We start from the raw sequence: 19913 nt of genomic DNA on the forward strand, positions 1-19913 counted from the left end.
ACTTCATCCTCACCGTCGCAATTAATCCAACAGGTATAAAATCGACAAGTCTACGCGGCTCGGCAATACCACGTACCTGACTTGTATGTTAGAGTCTTCTGCTGACTCTGCAAGTGTGGGCTCTGGTGGACAAGACTTGTTTCCTTTACGACCTTACGCCGTAAAATGCACATCGCCTTTAAATCCTTCCGCCTGAGGAAAGTGGATTGGTTGGCATGTTTGTGGAAGGCGTACGGCATGCTATATAGGTTTGTTACAGTGTTACAAACCAGAACAAAATACCTCCACTCCTAGGGGAATATTTCACCCAGTTTGGGGACGAAAAATGTGTGCAACGTTAATTCCCAACTTCGTTATCAAGGAGGAATGGAACAATCCGACACGTTTAATCGATAACTAGGAAACTGCTAGGAAGACAAAGATAAAAAAATTGTAAACTGAGAGATCTGGAAAATACAGGATTCATCAAGAAAATTACAACAATACGTCCGTTTGTTTTTAATTTGTCGTCGGCGACAACATGTAAATATCACAGAAACAATTAAAGACCGCAGATAAATTTTGATTGGTCGAAAGACAAATCAATTACAGCTGTAATTTTATAGGACCAAGTGACCTACGAAAATTCATCTTGCCCGTTTATACGTCTCATGAGAACTATGATAAAATTACAAGACATACATTATATTCCTCACGTCTTATATAACGTATTTTTATTTCAAAATTTGCTTCTCCATATGCCCCCCCCCCCCCGCACCTTCTGACGCCAATGTATATTATTCTGTGTAGTTTAAATGAATGAATGAATTCAAATTTTGAGGTGGAATATGGAAATTTTGCATCCTTCAAAGAATATGAGGAAACATCCTCTCACTTAAAATTCTTACCTGAAAGTTTAAGAAGGGATGTAAAAAGCCCTTTGATAAAGGTTAATAGTGCAGGGTTGTAAAGTGTAAAGGTAAATAATACATAGCTGTTTTCTGGGGGATGGTATGCACAATAAGATGCTTCGTAATTTAGAACTTTCTACTCTCAAAAATGGCAATAGGGGGTTTGATTTTCCGAGTTCTGCTTTTATTTGAAAATTTTAATTTTGAAAATTTCAGGGGGGGTGTAGCCCCATCAGCCCCCCTCCGCGTACGCCAGTGTGTACAACGCATTAAAAAGGTAAGGAGAGACTAAAAAAACTTCTTCAGAAACAGTGTAAGAGGCTCGCTCTTATTAAAAAGCTAAAGCATTTGTTAAAACACAGTCATTATCTTCCAACATGGAAGATAAAACAGTTGGGAATCCTGGATGGCTTCATTCAGGTTAGTTGTTGACCTCTATAAATACATCATGGTTTGCTTTAGACGTAAGTTTTCAAACATATTAACGAATAGCAATTCAACTTTCCTTCTGAAGCTTATGATCTGTGAGCCTGATGAATCTCAATTTGGAGGTTTTCAAATCAAATAAAACGTCCAATAAACGTATTGGTTTCTATTTTTTCAAAATGAAAAAATAACGTTTTATGAACTTTTGAATCTTGTAACACCTCCGTGGCATAATGGTGAGCGTAACCTGGTATAAAGTCAGAGGTCACATGTTCGAACACTGGGTAAGACATGGGTGTATCATTGTCGTTGCTCAAGCATCCATTTCAACAGTTTATCATTCATCCTTATCGTCGCGATTTAACCTAGAAAAATATAGAAAAGCGACGTAAAATTACCGCAATGGAAAGAAACTGGTGTATGAAAAGTGCCGAACCATGGTGATGTATCTTCGCAGTTGGCAACCCGACGTGGACGTCCGTGCTCAACTTCCGGGCAGTTCCTGAAGGAGTGAAGGGATAGCAGAGGATGGGTTTCCGTCCCGGAATCGATTATTCTAACAAGGTTATTTCCAAAAACGGCTTTTCGTGTCCCGCAGGGGGGAGAACATGAGGGGTTCTGGAAGTAGTGAGGAGTTTGCTCCAGACATCTGGCACTTGCAAATATCAACAGCAACAGACCACGTCCCTAGTGACGTGCCCAGGATGTCCGTAAAGAGGTCTACATATATTTTCTTGCGCTCCTTTCTCTACTGTACCCTATTTTGTTTTTACATAACTATTAGTTCAGTTCATGATCCCTGCAAATTTTCAAATATAAATGTCATTCAATAAGTCATAGGAAAGATAATTTCTATTCACACAAGAGAAAGTCATTTATATCCTGAAAAAGTAAAAATGTGCTGAATAATACCATACCATACGCTGCATCCAGCGCTTGAAGTGCAAATTCTTAGATGGAGGGTGTTTGGTTGAGTCTTGAATCTAGCTGATATAACCATATGCAAGGTGTACGAGTGAAAAGAAAGAAATGTTTAGTTACTTTGCCACCAGATGGCTTTAATTTAAAAAAAGAGGCGTGGCTGAAATTCCGGAGCTCGGAGGAAAGCAAGCCTCGTGTGGGAACTTTACTTCCCACTGATTAGCAGAGGTTTAAGCACGTTGAGTTGAGTTCTCTTTGAGTGTTGAAAGGGGTCATCTGGGAATGGAACAAAGTACAGGTAGTGGTTGCTTTGTAGTGGTTTAGTATTTTAAGTTTTTATGTAGAGCATTTAGTTGGGATTTTTAGTTAAAGCACTGCACACTTTGTTCTATTCAGAGATAGGTCTTTTGGGGGGAATTAATATTAAAATGAAATTACTATAATCTCCTTTTGGTTAAATACGGTGTAAGGAAGTCTTAGTTATGTAAAGATTTAATTGTATTATTTAATTGTTTCTTTATTATTTATTGTATTGGGGTTTATATTCTTATAATCATCATTTATGTAGTCTCAAGCCCTTCAGGCATTATGTTGTTAAATAAACCTATTTACTATCAAGCCTTTTATGTATAATTCCTCTAAACCTACAATTTTACGGGTTAAGCCTTCCACTGCCATATTTTTATATTTATGCTAGGTTAATATACCGACTTCAGTTGCAAGCCTTGTGTCCTAATGAAGGACAATATTCTTAGTGAATAGTTGTAAAGGAAGTGCAATAAGAAGCTGGTCATACTGGGGGAATGATCATATGGTTTAGCATGGTGAGAATGAGGCTACCTAGGGGATGCTTTCCGAAAAATTGTGTAATTATGAGGATACCATACCTCTGCATCCCCCTCGCTTCCAGCACTGGCAAAACCCAGTAGAAAATGGTGAAATATTCATATACAGTGTGACGCAAGAAATGTCATACCATTGAAATACAGCACATGGCGGTACGACGCCAGGGGTCCCGGGTTCGAATCTAGGCCTGGGCATGGCTGATTTTGGTGTCTCTCTTCATCACGTTCATCATATCATCACTCATCCTCATCTTCGCGATTATCCACAAGTGTCTGAAGCGAAGTAAAATAACCCAAACCAATCAATCATTAAAATACATTATCATTACTGAACTATCGGTGTTAGAATTCAGTGGAAAATGCTACCTTTGGTGATAATTACATTACGCAACAACAACAGTAGGAATTGGGCGGATTGCACACACACACACACACACCATCTGCGAGATGGCGGCGAAACAAAGAGCTTATACTGCTAGGTCTCTTTTCCGTGAAAACACTTGCCCTCGGAATACCAGAGGAGTACATTTTCTGCCCCACGCATATATTTGTAGCTATAATTTATCTGGTTTTTAGTTCCAAAACTGGGATATTTTTGTAGCTGAATTTTTTGGTTTAATGTAAATGACAAGCCGTAAAAGGTGACCTTTCTCGAAAAATTTGCTATGAAAATTATGTTTCTTCTGTCTGGGGTCCAAAATGTACCCCATTGGTATTCCAATAATGAAATAAATGTAGTGTTTTGGGCATTAGAAAAGTTGTTTGTCAACTACATTTTCATTTATTCTTGGATAACGTGTTTTCTTGCAGCCCTACAGGTGGTTCTGCATTGCAGACATGATAATATTTTTATTTACTGATATTTTGTGAATATCTTGATTATTTGTTGTTCTATTACGGTAAGGTATATTTATCTCCAAGTATTATTACATATTATATATATTTATAACTTGGGAAATACATTATAAAAATACTCTCTGTATGTTATTTCAAAAACCCTCATTTTTATACGCGAAACAAAGAAACAAATCATTGGGGTCCAAAATGTACCCCATTGGTATTGCGTGGGTGTTGTTTTGCTTGGTATTTCGAGGGAAAGGGGACATTCCAGCGTTACGTGTGCGACATTCACTCATAAAATGTAAGGCTCTAGACATACGATTGGATTAATATATTCTAAATCAATTGATTTCATAGAATTATGATGAAGTAATTGTGGTGTCTGCTAGAAACTCGAGTATTATGACATAGCCCGAATACATGAAAAGCGCTAAAGAAAATGTATTACATGTGTGACTTTTAACAATGTAGCAAAGTTTGATTTAATTTGACTGTGAAGCATAAAGGCTACAGATGCTAATATTTTTTGTTGGTGAAATATACAATTTAAATGCATTCACAAACATTTAAACTTTAATGCAATTAAAACAAATAATAATTTCCAGATTTATTCATTTTGTTATTTACATGGAGTTTAGGACCAATTATTCGTGGAATCCCCCAGGAGTAGTTTGATTTTAAATGCTGGCAAATTAACAGAGGCTCTGATTTGATCAAGTTATCTTTCAGAGACAATTTTACAAACTGTAGTGAATAATTCTCTATCACCTCTGTTCCAGTCTCGTCAAGAATATGTGAGTTGTAGAGAAAACAAATGGCATGACATTTCGGGCAAGTATATGGCCTAACGAAGCATTTTAATTTAAATAGTTTTCACAACCCGATTTTCTCTATACTTCAGCAACATTACAATCTCACCGAAAAAATGTGCAAAGTCATGAGAAATGCTACTCCTACTAACAACAAAAGTGGCCCAAAGTACCAGACCACCTTAGACTGATTGCGGAAATGGTTAAGCATGTGTGCAACCCTCAAGATACAAGCATTTGTATAGATATAATCACGAAACTAGATGAATATGCACAATGTGAAACTTGAAATACTTTTCAAGTTAGGCACACAAGGGGGAGATTTTCTATTAGGTTGTAGCCTAGTGGCTACAAGTCCAGGAAGGGGGGCGCACAAAAATTATTCGCTGAAAGGGGAAGAAGTGATAAAGACCATTGACTTCCAAGAATTTTTAAAGGATTTACACTTGACTGAAGCAATTGGCTGAATTCAGCTTGTGACCATATTAAACTTATTGGTGTAAAACATTTAACAGTGCTTTTCCAAAATCTTGACATTGGTCTTAGAAATTTTGTGAGAATTTTACCATCAAATGCCAGTGGGAAGCGGTGGTTGAGTGGTCTAAAAATAAGGTGTTATCGAGGTTTAATGAATATTTTTTAATCATATTTAAGATTACAAGTGTTATTAATATGCAATTAGTGAAAGTGAAGTACCATGATAACAAAGCTGTTAATAATAACAATAATAATAATAATGATGATGATGATGATGTCAGCAGGGCCCAAAACAAAGAATGGCCTACGGAAGCCCAAGTTTTATAACCCCCCCGAAGGCACATGGAAGTATACGCCGTCAACCCAGGAGATTAGCACCCCCAATACACTCCCTCTGCTCTGCTTTAATGTCTCTCTTCTTTGGGACTAACAAAAAAAGGGACATTACTGGCCTGAGAACTCCTAATGGTGGGAAGCATAGCAAATGTGGCGGTGCAATCGAACGTACAGAATTGGTTCCTGCACGCCTCCGTTAGGCAGGACGCATGCGCAGTTCTCTTCGCCGCAGGTGCTTATTTCCCCCCACAATGCACCCGTTTTGATAGATCGAGCGCATCAAACGGCCATAAATATCGTAAGGTTTCTACCCCTCACGCTCGTGGTCCGGCGAATATTTCCAATCCTACCGCAATCCTCTGCAGTCAAATGCGCCCCTAGACAACTGTGAAAGAATGAGCGTTCTCTGGGTATATCTGCAATTACTATTCATCACTTTCACTGTTTAGTTGTACATTTCGAAATAGTTAACGCGAATCTCTCATGAGATACTTTTAATCTCATCAGATAGATGGTGCTATACTATTGAAGGTTTGGTGAATGTAGGCCAAGGATCTAGACGCATTATGTGGTAGATTAACTCCGGATGAACAACCAATTGGATCAGCTGGGATCCAATAAATTCAAGAATAATAACTTTAGACATAGACTTAGAATAAAAGATTACTCTAATTCAAGTATATGCACCAACCGAAGATACTAATGTGAGAGACAAGGAAGAATTCTACACAGAATTATAATCAAAAGTGGAAAAGCAGAAAGAGGAGGACGAAAAGTTATAATTATGGGTGGCAAACTGAAAAGTGGGAAATGACCACTTGAGTTGATTCAGAACACTAGGAAAGTATGGAGGAGAAATAATTACAAATGAAAATGGACAGATAATCATAGATTCTTGCATAGAGAACGCAATGCTGATAGGAAACTCCTACAAACATAAAACAATACATCAAATAACGTTTGAAGGTGAGAGAAGAAATGCCAAAAGTATCATAGATTATATAATATACCCACCCATACCCATATCCGAGACACAAAAGTAATAAGATGAGATGAACTTGGAACAGACCACAGGCTGCTGATAGCAGAAACATGGTTATACGCAGGGTTAAAGAAGGAAAATAAAAAAGACCTATAACAAAATAAAAACAGAAGAGTTGTAGAAAAAAGAGAAAAAAACAAGAATATCAGAATAAAGTAGGTGAACGACTAAACCAAGAAACATTTGAAGATAAAGATATAGAGGAAATGTGGCAAAAAAAATCAATGATATAATACTCAATTCAGCAGAAGAGCTATGTGGGAAGAAAAGAGTAAATACGGGAAGGAAGAAACCAGATTGTGAAATGAAGAAGTTAAAAAGGTAGTACAGGAAGAGGAAAAAGCATGGATGAAACATATAAATACTAGAAGAGATGAAGAAGGCCAATTAGATTATCTAGAAAAAAGAAACACAGCTAAAAGAATAGTGAGAAAAGCAAAGAGGAAAACATGAGAAGAATTTGAGGCAGTGGAATCACAATACAAAGAGAATAAGAAAGGATCTTTGTGTATAATTTAAGGAATAAGAGGAAAAGATAGAAGAAGAGTAAGAAGTGTAAGAAACAAAGCAAACATTCTGGAAACGGGAATGGAAAATGTGTTGAAAACAAGAATACTTTGAAAGTAAATTTGAAAAGAAAGACATAGGAACAGCAGACGGGAGGATTGGAAAACAATTGACAAAAACAGAAAGAAGTAAAAGAAGAATACATGAGCAGGATAAGGAAAAGGATGAGGACGAGATAGTAGAACTAGTAAAGGAAATAGAAGTATATAAAGCAATGAAAAGGGTAAGAAAAGGAAAAGCGGCAGGAACAGACGAAACAAGTTCAGAATATATAAAATATGGAGGCAATGACTAAACTGTACCACAAGATCTGGAGAGAAGAGAAATTACGAGTAGAATGGAAACAGAAACATTATTATACCACTGATAAGAAAGGAGACTCAACCAAGTGTGAGAACTATCGTACAATATGTCTATCCACCGTAGAACTTTTAAAGTGTATTCAAGAATATTGAAATCAAGACTAAGAAAAATATAGAAAAGGATATGGAAGAAGAACAGGCTGCTTTTCGTTCTAGTAGACAAACTCAAGATCTCGTATATTCCATCTGAAAAATATGTGATAAATACTTAGAAAAAGGAAAAAAAGATGAACTTAGCATTTTGAGATTTAAAGGCTATCGACTTTGTACACAGAGAAGAAATATGGGCAATATTAGAGAAATGAATAATCCGAGGAAAACTCATCCGAGTAATAAAATCAGCATATAATATAGTAGAAGGAATAGTAAGATTGGATGGAAAGATGCCAGACACATTTCAGATGTAGAAAGGAGTGAAACAGGGAGATTGCCTGAATCCACTACTCTTTATAGTATTTATGGATGAAGTTCGAAAGATATGCAAAAGAAGAATAGCAAGAACAAAGGTGGATAATTGGAATATGAGACCGATACATTGCCAAGCATTAGTATATGCAGATGACATAATACTAATAGCAGATACAGAGAACAAGCTCCAGGAGGCGGTTACAGAATGGACAAAAGTGCTGAAGGCTAAAAGAATGACGATAAATGCAAATAAGAGCAAAGTTTTGCAAATAGGAAGAACGGAAGAGGTAATAGAAAGAATACACATAATGTGTGATGGAATAGAACTGCAGCTGACAGAAAGATAAACCACACAGGAAGAATACAAGAGGAAGTGATGAATAGAGTAAGGAAATCTAACGATGCATACTACCATCTAAGCCAGACAATTTTCGGAAAAAGGAATATAGATACCAAAACTAAACTACAAGTGTATAAGTCAGTAGTGGAACCAATTTTACTATACGGAAGTGAAAGCTGGCCAGTAAGAGGAAAGGAAGTACGGCAAATGACGACAGCAGAGATTAAATGCTTCCGTAGAATAGTTGGTAAGACGAGAAGATATAGAGTACGTAACAAAAGAATCAGAGAAGAATTAAATCAGAAGCCAATAGAAGAAAAACTGACACAAGGACAATTAAAATGGTTTGGACATGTGGTAAGAATGGACGAAGATAGAAAAGCAAAACAATGTATGGAAACTAGAACAGAAGGAAGAAGAGCAAGAAGTAGACCCCGGAACATTCGAAAAAGGAATAGAAGAAATAGGACAAAAGAAAGGATAGGGAAGTAGAGAATTGAAGAGGATGGCAAAGGAACGGGAGAGATGGAAGGAGTGCATAGAGGCAACCCCGACACTATGAGGCCAAAGGGGAAATAGGAAAAAGAAGAACAATCAATTGGACGTCCTAAGGTAAGAAATTACGTCAAGTAACGTTGGTAAGGAGGAATTCTTGTAAATAAGAATTTCGTGATAGTACTGATGCATAAATAAGTAATTTGGTAGATTGATTGGTTGATTTGCTTTATTTTGCTTCGCTTTTCTGCCACTTTTGGCCAATCGAGAAGATGAGGATGAATGGTGATAAGCAGTGACGGCGATTTTTGTCCCCGCACTATGGCCTCTTACCGCTAAGCCTTGTCTACAAAGAAGTTAACTCCTTGACCACCCAGTGTTATTACACAATCGTCGCTGTTGGTGACAAGATGAAGTGAATGAATGGACAACCACAGACACACAAGCACAGTGCACAACACGGATTATACTGGCCGAGAGTCCAAACGCCAGAGACTCGCTATTCTGCAAAATTCAGTCCAGGGTGTACTACACGGAAGGGTGATTGACATTTGAGTGTCTTCGACAAGTCATTTGGAATCTAATATTAACTCACATGGAAGAATCTATCAAGATGATTTGTATCGCGATAAGCTAACACTTGGCAAGGTCACGAGTTCACCGAATTTTAACGTTGGGAGTTTGAGACAACAGTGATTACTCGGGCAAGACCTGAGCGGCCACGTGGTTCTTGATGCAATCAACCCTGCCATCTAGCAGAAGGAATCTAAATTCAAGCAATTAACGCTCAGCCACAGGCGACCGTGACTTGACTCTGCTACATTTAAGTATTCTGTGTCAGACACGTTCCACGGCCAGGGAAGCAGTGACGGAATGTCTGATCACAAAGACTCCTTCCGAGTGAAGTAAGTGGAACTCCAGCCACAGAGAATGAGCGACTTAATTATTCTTCCTTGGTTTCTGCGAGAGAGAAATCTAAGCTTCTCAAAATCAACCTGCAAGGCCAGTTGGATCAGGGAAGCGTCCGCTTGTAGAATCTTTATGCCCTGATGAGCGGAGAGCGTATAAGACCATCTTAATTAAACCCGTTCTATCTTCTGGAGGCTTGTGGATTATTAATGAGAAGGGGCACAAAGGGCTCTCCATTGCGGTGGCTGCACTGAGGGTTGCATAATTCCAGGATGCTGCTGGCGTTTCTAATCAGATCGTGCAAAGCGCTAAAAAGTTCTCATAAGCTTGTGGGATTTATAAATATGCATGCTCTCAACGTATCCCCATGTAATAATGATAATAATAATTATACTTATAATAAAACAGGCTCGCTAACCAAACTCCTTGCTACCGAAGGCTTAGAGTTCGGTCTCGGCGTATGTTTTATTTGCTTACCCGTTCATTAGCCTCCTCAATGTCGTAGTGGTAACGTCCTCGCCTTGTAATTAAGGCGTTCCGGGTTCGATACCCGGTGGATGTACATTATCTAGTGTTTTGGATCCCCTTTAAAATGAACGTCCAGTCCCGATTAGCCTATCTGTGCATAAAGTGGACTTAAACAGCATCACAAATTACATCTTATCATCATTCATGATCTTTCTTACAATTAACATAAAAGTGAAAAATAGTGATACAGTAAAACCTGTCTATCCCGGAACGTGATGGTTCCGAGCACAATTTTCCGTCTTAACAGTTTTCCTTCTTATACACGGTTGACTTTAAATACAGTATAGAGCGCTGCAGGAGATAATGGAAAGACATATTTACATTTCGCATTACTTATAATGTAGAGTACTAATGCATGTACGTACGTGAATAAAAATGCGATACAGTCGCAATAAGCATCGCAGAGATTACAATTATGTAACTACACAACATGTTGGTACACTTTTTACAGTATTGTAAGAACGTATAGTACGTACTTATGTATCTTTTCGAACCCGGGACCCCTGGCGTAGTAGCGTGATATGCATAGAGGGAAAGAGAGAGATTGAAAGATGGAATAACAGAGGTGAAGAAAGATTGAGATAAAAGTAAAGAAAAAGAATGAAACAAAGAGAGATAACAAGAAAAATAGAAAGATGACGAAAGAACAGAGGAGAAATGGACAAAGAAAGGTGGAGAAAGAGGGTAAGAGATGAAAGAAAGGAACGGAATCGTAACAGCTATGAGTATTGTAGCGCATTCTTTCATATTGACAATGTTACCGATAAGCGAGTGGCAACAGAGGCGTGTTCGACTTACAGTCTTGCATTGTTTTCTTGGTCTTTAAATGGTGTTCCGTTTCCGCGTTAAGGAGGTTTCCGCCTTAAGCAGGTCATTTTCAGGTGTAAAATCGGTCTGTTCTGGGGACCTTTTTTATTTTTTTTTGTATTTACAGGTTTCCTTCTTATAGAGGTTCCGGGATATGCAGTTTTTACTGTATATATATTTTTTCTAATCTAGTGTTTAAACCTCGACTACATTTTTGAAATATATTCAACGCAGTTGCTTACCCTAAAGAACATTGTTAACGTGAGTGTTAACATTGTGAGAATTATGCCATAATGTTATTGTCAAAATTGCCACAGCACTTCCCTCAAGCGCAATAAAGCAACAGTAAACGCAACTTCCAGTTGCTTTGTGACAGGCCACTTATCGCACAACACTTGAGCAACCTTGTGTTCTGACGTCACGGGAGAAAGCTTTTTAATTTTAGTCTAAATGCCTACGTTGTTGGGTTAGGCTAGCTTGATTTAGTTCTCTTAGACTAAATAATAATGTTTCGTTGTATTTATGCTAATGGAACCTAACCTAACAGGCCTAACCTAACCTCGTAGGCGTTCCTCGTCTGACGTCAGAACACAAGGTAGCAAAACTGTTGTGCGACAAGGAAGACCCACCCAAGTGGGTGGCGGCATGGAGGCCATGCCTCCCCTACTCGAGTCACGAAATGTAATGTGAACCTATAAGAACCTAAGAAATAAATGACAATTTTTACGATTTTGTCCTTGCATAAATTGAATGGGCCACCAGCTCCAGAAGGTTACAAGCTGCAACATTTGGTAATTTTAGTTTTATAACCATTGTTGCAATGATACCAGATGACCCGACTTAACCGAGACAATTAATTTCTTTTAATCCTGTCCAGATTTTTTTCGAACTGCAATCGTGAAACGAAAATGTCCCGAGTTTTTGGTTAGCTTACATTCAATCATGTTCTTATAAGAATCATTGATAATACGAGTACATATCATTTAATTTATACGTAAATAAACAATTTTATACACATAGGATTACCATTGCAGTTTAAAGGTACTGGTAAAACAAAAATTTAAGGGAATTTGAAAATATCGTTTTCTTGCGGAATACAGTACTATTCGATTACATCTGAGTATTGGATGTAAACAATAAGCACCAAGGTGTACGCAGTGTGACAGCATTTGTCTGTAAACGAGTGTGTTGCTGATTGTTTGATCAGAGGGAGGGGTCTGTCGGTGAGTTGAATTTTTTCGTCACCTTGAACTACAAAATTGCAAATCTATAATTGTATGTCTAGCTTTAGCTACAATATTAGCGTTATGGTCACATTTAATACCCAACAGCATTTACCTTCCCGGTGGTGTAGTGGTAATGTCGTTGCCTTGTAATCAAGGAATCCCAGGTTCAATACCGGGTGGACGCACATAGAGGTTTTGGATCTAGCTTTAAACTATAGGTTCAGTCCAGATTAACCTATATGTGCATAAATTGGATGTAAAACAAAATTTGCAATTCCAACAGCATTTAGGATCATCTTTTTGTTTCACTCCGACACCCGTGGCAGAGTGGTTAGCACAGAACGCAATTACGTTGTTTTCTTTTTGTTATAAGAACAAAGATAAGCAGTTAGTTTTGAATTGAAATATACTTAAAACTTAAAATAATGTTTTTCTTTCACTAAGAAAAATATTCAAAACATACACAAAGATTGAAGGATAATATGTCTGTTCTTGTCTTTGAGTACTGCACACGAGAGATATGCAAATCTACAGGAATGACAATATAAGCACAATAAAGGTGAAACAAGAATGCAAAACAAATATAATGAAGAAAATATAATTGATTTATATTAATGAAAAGAAAAACTTTAACATAATACAACCATTTTAACCGTTTTGCAATTTGATATTTTAACCAGTTAGTAAATGAATTAGTTTGTTACCTTCGTATAAAAGTAACAAATAAATTCCTTTATGAAATTAAAATCTTATCCCCCCCCCCCCCGAGTCTTCAATGATTTCGTGCCCTGCATAAAAGCTAAGTAAAATAAACCAAATAAAAAACCTTTGTTCCAAATTTTCGGGTTTGGCCCCTCCCTCAAAAAAAAAAAATGGGTACGGGCCTGCTTTGTGAAGTAATGGTACTTATAACAGCAGTGAAGAAATGTAACTGAATTACTTTCTCAAACTAGGGACTGTAAATGAGTTACTGTACTTTTGGGTCAAGTAACTCAAGTTACTTTTACAGCTTAACAATGGTAAGAATGCACTCGGAAATATCGAGAAATAAAGTGCACAGTCGTTTGTTTTCTCCTCTCCTCTGCACAATATGTCAACGCAGGAAAACGGAACAATGCAAGCAGCTGATTGCATTGCCCACGCCCCCTCCGCTCCCTCACTCGACGGCAGCGCCACGTGGGTAATCTTATCCTGGTCAGGCTCTGCACATTAACTTTCCAAGCACCGATACGGTAGTAGAAGAAATCTGCAGAGTTTTCAACGTTTGGAGTTCCTATAAGTCCTAAGCCTAATTCAGAGGAAGAAACTTTCTGGAACAAAGAGAGGGATCGAAGGTACATTCGCACGTTGGAGAGCCCGCGGACGCCATCTTAGATTTAGGAAACGGATAAGATTCTACCGTCCCTCACAGCTGATTGACTAGAGGGTGCAGAGGTTGGAGCTAAATGCCTTTGACTGCGAGTTGGATCCTGGGAGGAGAATTACGGCCGACCCATCAGATATCGACCATCAATCAATGGTATCTCGCGGCTCCCCTTCTTCCCCGGAAGCTGGTGTGTGTGTGTGGGGGGGGGGTACCCTTCTTTGGTCTCGGCCGAAATTCCCTCACGCAAGGAAGAACGTCCCTTTCCTCTGAAAAAGGAGACAAAAAAATCCGCTTGCTGCAGAACCTCTCAACCACCAAATAGGGGAAATTTGTTTATAACTGCTATTTCGCCAACAAAAGTCGTTATTTGAAGATGAAAGATACCAATATTGTATTAAGTCAAAGAAAGGTTGTTATCGTAGCTACGGTTCAACTTCTAGGCATTTAAATTGTAGCTTGGATTCCATGTCAAATCAAGCAGCAGTTGAACACCCTTTCTGGTGGTGAGCTGAAGAGATTTTTTTTCTTTTATTTTACATTCAGATACTTGTTAAAGTGTTATGATTTATCAAATAGATGTACATTCATATTGCGTGCGTTATTATTACTTTCGCACTCGCCACCGAAGCTCCCGGGTTCAAATCCCGGCCTGGGCATGGTGTTCTTTGTGAGTGTCCTTTCATCAATCATGTAATAGTCATTAATCGTCGCGATTAACGAAAAGTGGCAGAAAGTGACGCTAAATAACAAAATTACAAATTCAATATTGTGTTATTATAATAGCAATAGCAACAAGGGAGTTCGCAGGATTCTTCCCAGCAGGGGCGTCTACAATTTTTCTCCAAGGAACACCTTCGCACATGACATGGTTCACTTTGAAGTTACCGTGTTCCCACAACAACCTGTGCTTTCTTCGAAATTACTGTGAAATTAAATCATAAATCGGCTCACATTATTTTTCATGGGAGCAACGGTCCCCACTTGCCTCCTCCGGTTGCCCATAATACCTAGTGTACTATCAAAGGTATATTGAATGAAATTATTAAAATTATTTTATTTCAAATGCAGTTTTAAAACTGAAAACCATTTATGAATGACACAAAATAACTACGATAACACATGCCCCTGCATTCTCAGAGAGAGAAAATTCTATTTTCGCGGTTAAGAACGGATTTGGAAATTTCATAGTGTGGCTTTCAATGTTTGAAGTTCAATAGGAAAATAATCAATCAGTGATTCTCCAGTTCACCGCTGGTAAACCAACTTTTTTCATCCATTTATTGCATATTGATCGTTAACATATGTAAAATTGCTCATTATATACGTACTATACAAACTTTTAAACCAGAAGTTCATTAAATTATTTAGAGAACTTAATGACTGGTTTAACTACACCACTGATCTTTGTATAACGCACCCCTTTTGACGACCGGTTGTTTCGACGACAATTTGAAGTTGTCAAGACACCTGTTTTTGTTTTGCTTGGATAATTACATTCTTGTTTCATTTATATTACATCTATAGATAGGGTGTAGAATAAATATGTACACTAAAGAATCGTTGCTGTAAATCAGGTTAAATTTTCAGTATACGCCACTGTCAATGATAGACTCTCTTTACTATTGGGATATCTTGAGCATGGCGCGGGAAATTTCCCACCGCTGGAACGAGGAAGACAGATACAGCCACGGAGCTTTGGTGTTGAGCCACGAGGATGTTGGGTGACTGAGGATCAGTCAAACCCATTTTCTTTAGCACCGCACATAAATCTCCACAGCATGGAGGACCTAACGATCTGGGGAGCGCTGTAAAAAACAACAACTTCGAAACGGGTAGAGGGAACTGATAGGGGTGGTGTACGATCAGCAAGTCTCTGGGGAGGGGACAAAAGCGATCTTCTGGATCGAGGATAGTACATGGTACAACTGGATCAGTAGCGTCGATACCAAACGAATACACAATATCGTTGACGTCAAGTTGATTTCTTATATACACCATGATGCATCTCTCTAGTTCTTATAATTCTTGAGATATCGGGAAGTACCGGGTCGCAATGACACACATATCAATTCAAATATTCTAGATCGACTGAATTCTTATCTTTCTATCTCTAGATAGTCTTTGGGTTAAAGGACGTGCCCATCTCATCCACAAGACTCGTGATATTGAAACAGCAATGGCGTTGGGTTGGTGTGGTCATAAACAAAGAAGTTAGATGGATGAAAACTGGCAAAATATACAAATGTCTATTAAAAATATATCTAACGTCCTTAAGAAAATCCAGGACACGGTGCCGTCAAACAGTGATAGGTTAAGATCAGTGTATGTTCTGATGAATGCAAGCACAGATCGATCAATTTTTTTTCTGGGGAGGGATACGCGCGCACACACACACACATACACACACACAATATGGCAGGAAATAATGTATACAAAAAATTGGCAACACAGTGCATTGTTGTTACTGGGTGGGAAGCGAGGAAGTGCAGCTACAATGTGACATCGGTCCTTTACAAAGAACAGTTATAATGATAGGCGATCCTCAACGGCCTTGATTATAGGATTGATTGATTGATTTGCTCTATTTTACTTCGCTTTTTGTGCCACTTTTGGCTATTTTGCGAAGATGGGGATGAGTGAAATGATGAAATTGATGAATGACACTCACAAACACCCATCCCCAGGCCGGGATTCGAACCCGGGACCCCTGGCGTCGTGCTAACTACTCCGCCACGGGGGCCAGCTTGAGTATTCGAGAGAAGACGTCTGTTGAACAGTATTATTTCCGCTCGTAAAAGTGGCCGTTCAGGCAGGTCACTGGCTACAACACGGTGCGCTTTGTTGAAGGAGATTTCCGGAACTCGTGCTCCAAAGTTCATTACACATGCAAATGCTCCCCAATGCGTTAATAAAATTGCGGTAATGTTGAAGGGTCGCTATGAAAAATGTTTGGTGTTGGACGGACGACACTGGGTACATGGATGTTATTTTCTGTTTACGTTCAAAATCGTGTGTGTACAATTACTGTTGTGTTGATGACAAAAAAAAGGTTGATGCAGATGTGTTGATACAGGTAATATTTTTCATCATACTTACATTACACTCACAATACCTAGGTATTAAATAAAACAGTACACGTTTTGTGTGTGTGTGTGTGTATATATATATATATATACAGAGCATTCCCTGACATTCGCTACGAGACTCGGCGGCAAGCGGCCCGGCATCAGCGCTTGTCTTTCCCGGTGAACGGGGTCCGCGACAGTCGCACGCTACAGTCTGTTTTTTCGCTCTTCCTGCCTTCGCTCTCTTTCCCTTTCTGTTGACGTTGCAGACTGATGCCAGTATAATCCTCCCTCGGAAGTTGTGTTGTGTCGTGTCCATGTGTTGAAGATTGTGGCTTAATATGGCACCACAAAAGTTTATATTACAACAAAGGATTTATCTTGTAGAGTGTTACTTCGGAAAGACCAATTATGGAGAAGTGCGACGACGTTTTGCAACGAAATTTCCTGGTGTTCCCGTTCCACATAGGACCACTATATTAAACCTCGTAAAAAAGTTTAGAGTAACAGGGTCAGTTCTGAATAAAAGGGAAAGAAAAATGGGGAAATCTAAAAACTAAAGTATACAAAGACAATCCGCACACCATCCGTGAGTTAAAAGAGAGTATTGTACGAGAAATCGGGTGAATTACAGCAGACGAACTTGCACGTGTAAATGCCAATTTCCTTCGGAGATGCCAGGAATGTGTTGCAGCAGAGGGACATCATTTTCAACACCTTCTGTAGTCAAGGTTAGTACACAATATGAAAACTGTAATTTTAATAGCCCACTCTAGCGACTGTCGCGGACTCGTTCACCGGGAAAGACAACAGCTGATGCCGGGCCGCTTGCCGCCGAGTCTCGTAGCGAATGTCAGGGAATGCTCTGTATATGATGTAAGCAGTGGTCTCTCCAGAAGGAACCCTACCTTCTACGTAGTACACCCTGGGCTACATTCTTGCAGGCTAGCGAAGCTCTGAAGTTTGAACTCATAGCCATGCCCCCTCGCTAAATCCGCCCATAAGATAGGACACTTGGAAAATAAGTTAACTTATTCGCATTCTTTTCGGATCTTGCATACAATGTCACAGAGAAGTCTCCACCCATTCGCCAGTTGTCCTGGTTCTGCGCAGGTCAAGGAGACTATCGCGCAACGCCAGTGCGCACCTGACGTAACGGAGAAAGCTACACTGACGCAACGCTATTGGTTGCACACGCACAGGGGATCAGTGCTCGTTCATTTGTTCACGTTTTCTTAACGAAAAGGCTGTTGCAAGCAGAATTGACTGGTAAAACAAATACATGAGTTTGTTTCCATTCCAAGGTTTATTGTCTCAATCTCTTGTCCCACTTAAGGTTTGTCGGTTTAATACGCTTTCAGCTACTATCAGTGGCGGCGATTGCGTTCCATAACCGGGGGGAAGGTGACAAAACTGGGGGTGGCAAAGGCAGTATCTTTCCCTTTGTATATAAGATTTAGCATAGTGTGGGGGCAAAAGTGGCAAAAAAGTGGGGGGGCAACTGCCCCTCCTCGCCCCCCATAATTGCCGCCACTGGCTACTATCTCTGCTTGCATTGCGTTTCTGAGTTTTCCTGGAACTTATAGCAACATTACTTGGTAATCTTTTTGCTGGGTCAGTTGAACTCTAATATACATGTCAGCAGTCTGGGGGGAGTTTAAGCAACACTACTCCAGAGAATTGAACCACACTTTTTCTCCTTCAACAGGGACTTAAAGAAGAATTCATCTCGCCTCTCAATCGAAGAGTGCAGCTTCTTCTCTTCATGAAAGTCACAGAAGGCTCCATCGTTTATCCTCCTTCAAAACTCCTACCAACTGGTTCGCGATTTTAGTCACGAAGATCCCATTTCGCCCGACTTCTCAAATTTCAGTCTCTCGGAACGCGGCGAGATATAAGACTTTAAACTCTTCCCCGAACTTCGAGCAATGACGTAAGGGAAAGGGAGTTCAGACTCGTCAAAGGAGATGGGAGAATCGTAGAGGTGAAAGCAACGATAGATGGATTTGTCTTCTTCAATTCAGCCTTTTTCTTCTTTAACTTGGTGTTCCAGTTTCGAGAAGTTTTCCAGTGGCGTTTTCTAGAGAAAAACTTTATCACTTTTTCTCGAGCTGTTGAACGTTGTGAATGGGGAAACATCCAGTTAACTGAAAAACATGATAGTTCGAATATTCTTTTCGGAAACCACTTTGTTAGCAATGATGGTACCTCTATAGTGGATGTTGCTAAATCTCGCCCTGACTAGGAGTTTCAGTTGCCTGCGTCTTATGAAAACAAACGGTGCAACGCCCTGTAAAGAGCCCGTAAGCGGCTTGCGAAATTTGCATGCCAGAAGTCAGGATGTTTATAGAGAAGAGGTTGTTTTCCCCATTTAACGCTCTTCTGGCTGCCTCCATAATTTCCGGAGGTAAACAAACGGCAAATGCTACCATTTACCAGCATATGGCAGTTGTGAGCGTCACGGTGCGCTGTGCGGACAAACCTCCACCGAAAGAAGCGTGGCATTTTCCGCACGGCGGTTCGGAGCGTCAAGCTTAACACTGCCATTGGCGAAAACTGGCTTTTGGTGCTCTTAACAGATATCGGTTAATGAGAACCTCGATTGGGAAGCAGTAGTAGTTTTGAAAAGAAACAAAAAGCATAAAATTTAAAAAAGAAAATAGAAGAGATACTGGAAAACATACTGAGAAATAACAATGTGACAAAACTTGAACTAACGATTATAAAGTAGGGACATGATAAATTCCCCTATATATGAGGGGCCTATAAATCCTTACCTGGCCCCTTTTCGGCCCAGATCTAAAAAAAAAAATACAACGTTAGATACATGGAAAGACAGCACAGCACTAGCACTACGCATGAAAAGAATCTCTACTATTACGAAAATTTGTGCGCACGCCACCGATCATTCCCAACATCTCAAGTGGCCCAGTACCGGAATATGAGACGAAACAGAAACAACATTTATGAGTTTAATAAAACAAATTTGCATATTTCACAGTAAAAACCAGAAATAAGTATAAAAAATCGCTTACCTTCCTCGTCCAATAGGATGTTATCGGGTTTGATGTCTCTAGAAGAAACCAAAAAGAACATTCAAATGTAGGAGTATAGTAAAATATAAAACTTTAAGATTTAATAGTAAAGGATTATTATTAAAGTTTAACTTTATTGGACAATGCTTATTTCAAACTTAACAGCTGTTTGCTTCTGTGTTCTTCATATTAGAACAGTTGTACTTGTATAAAACAATT

At 39.1% G+C, this 19913-nt stretch overlaps 1 protein-coding gene across 1 annotated transcript in view; it reads right to left on the reverse strand.

Moving 5' to 3' along the window:
- The window catches only part of LOC145991521 (serine/threonine-protein kinase 32B), a 302259-nt gene that overhangs the window by 22698 nt on the left and 259648 nt on the right, over window positions 1-19913 (reverse strand). Inside the window, exon 5 of the mRNA XM_083127541.1 lies at window positions 19695-19732. Coding sequence (XP_082983667.1) covers window positions 19695-19732 — 38 coding nt within the window. The remainder of the gene's footprint in view (window positions 1-19694; window positions 19733-19913) is intronic.

Source organism: Lepisma saccharinum, chromosome 8 (genome assembly GCF_977018435.1).
Source record: "Lepisma saccharinum chromosome 8, izLepSacc3.1, whole genome shotgun sequence".
Taxonomy (NCBI): Eukaryota; Metazoa; Arthropoda; class Insecta; order Zygentoma; family Lepismatidae; genus Lepisma; species Lepisma saccharinum.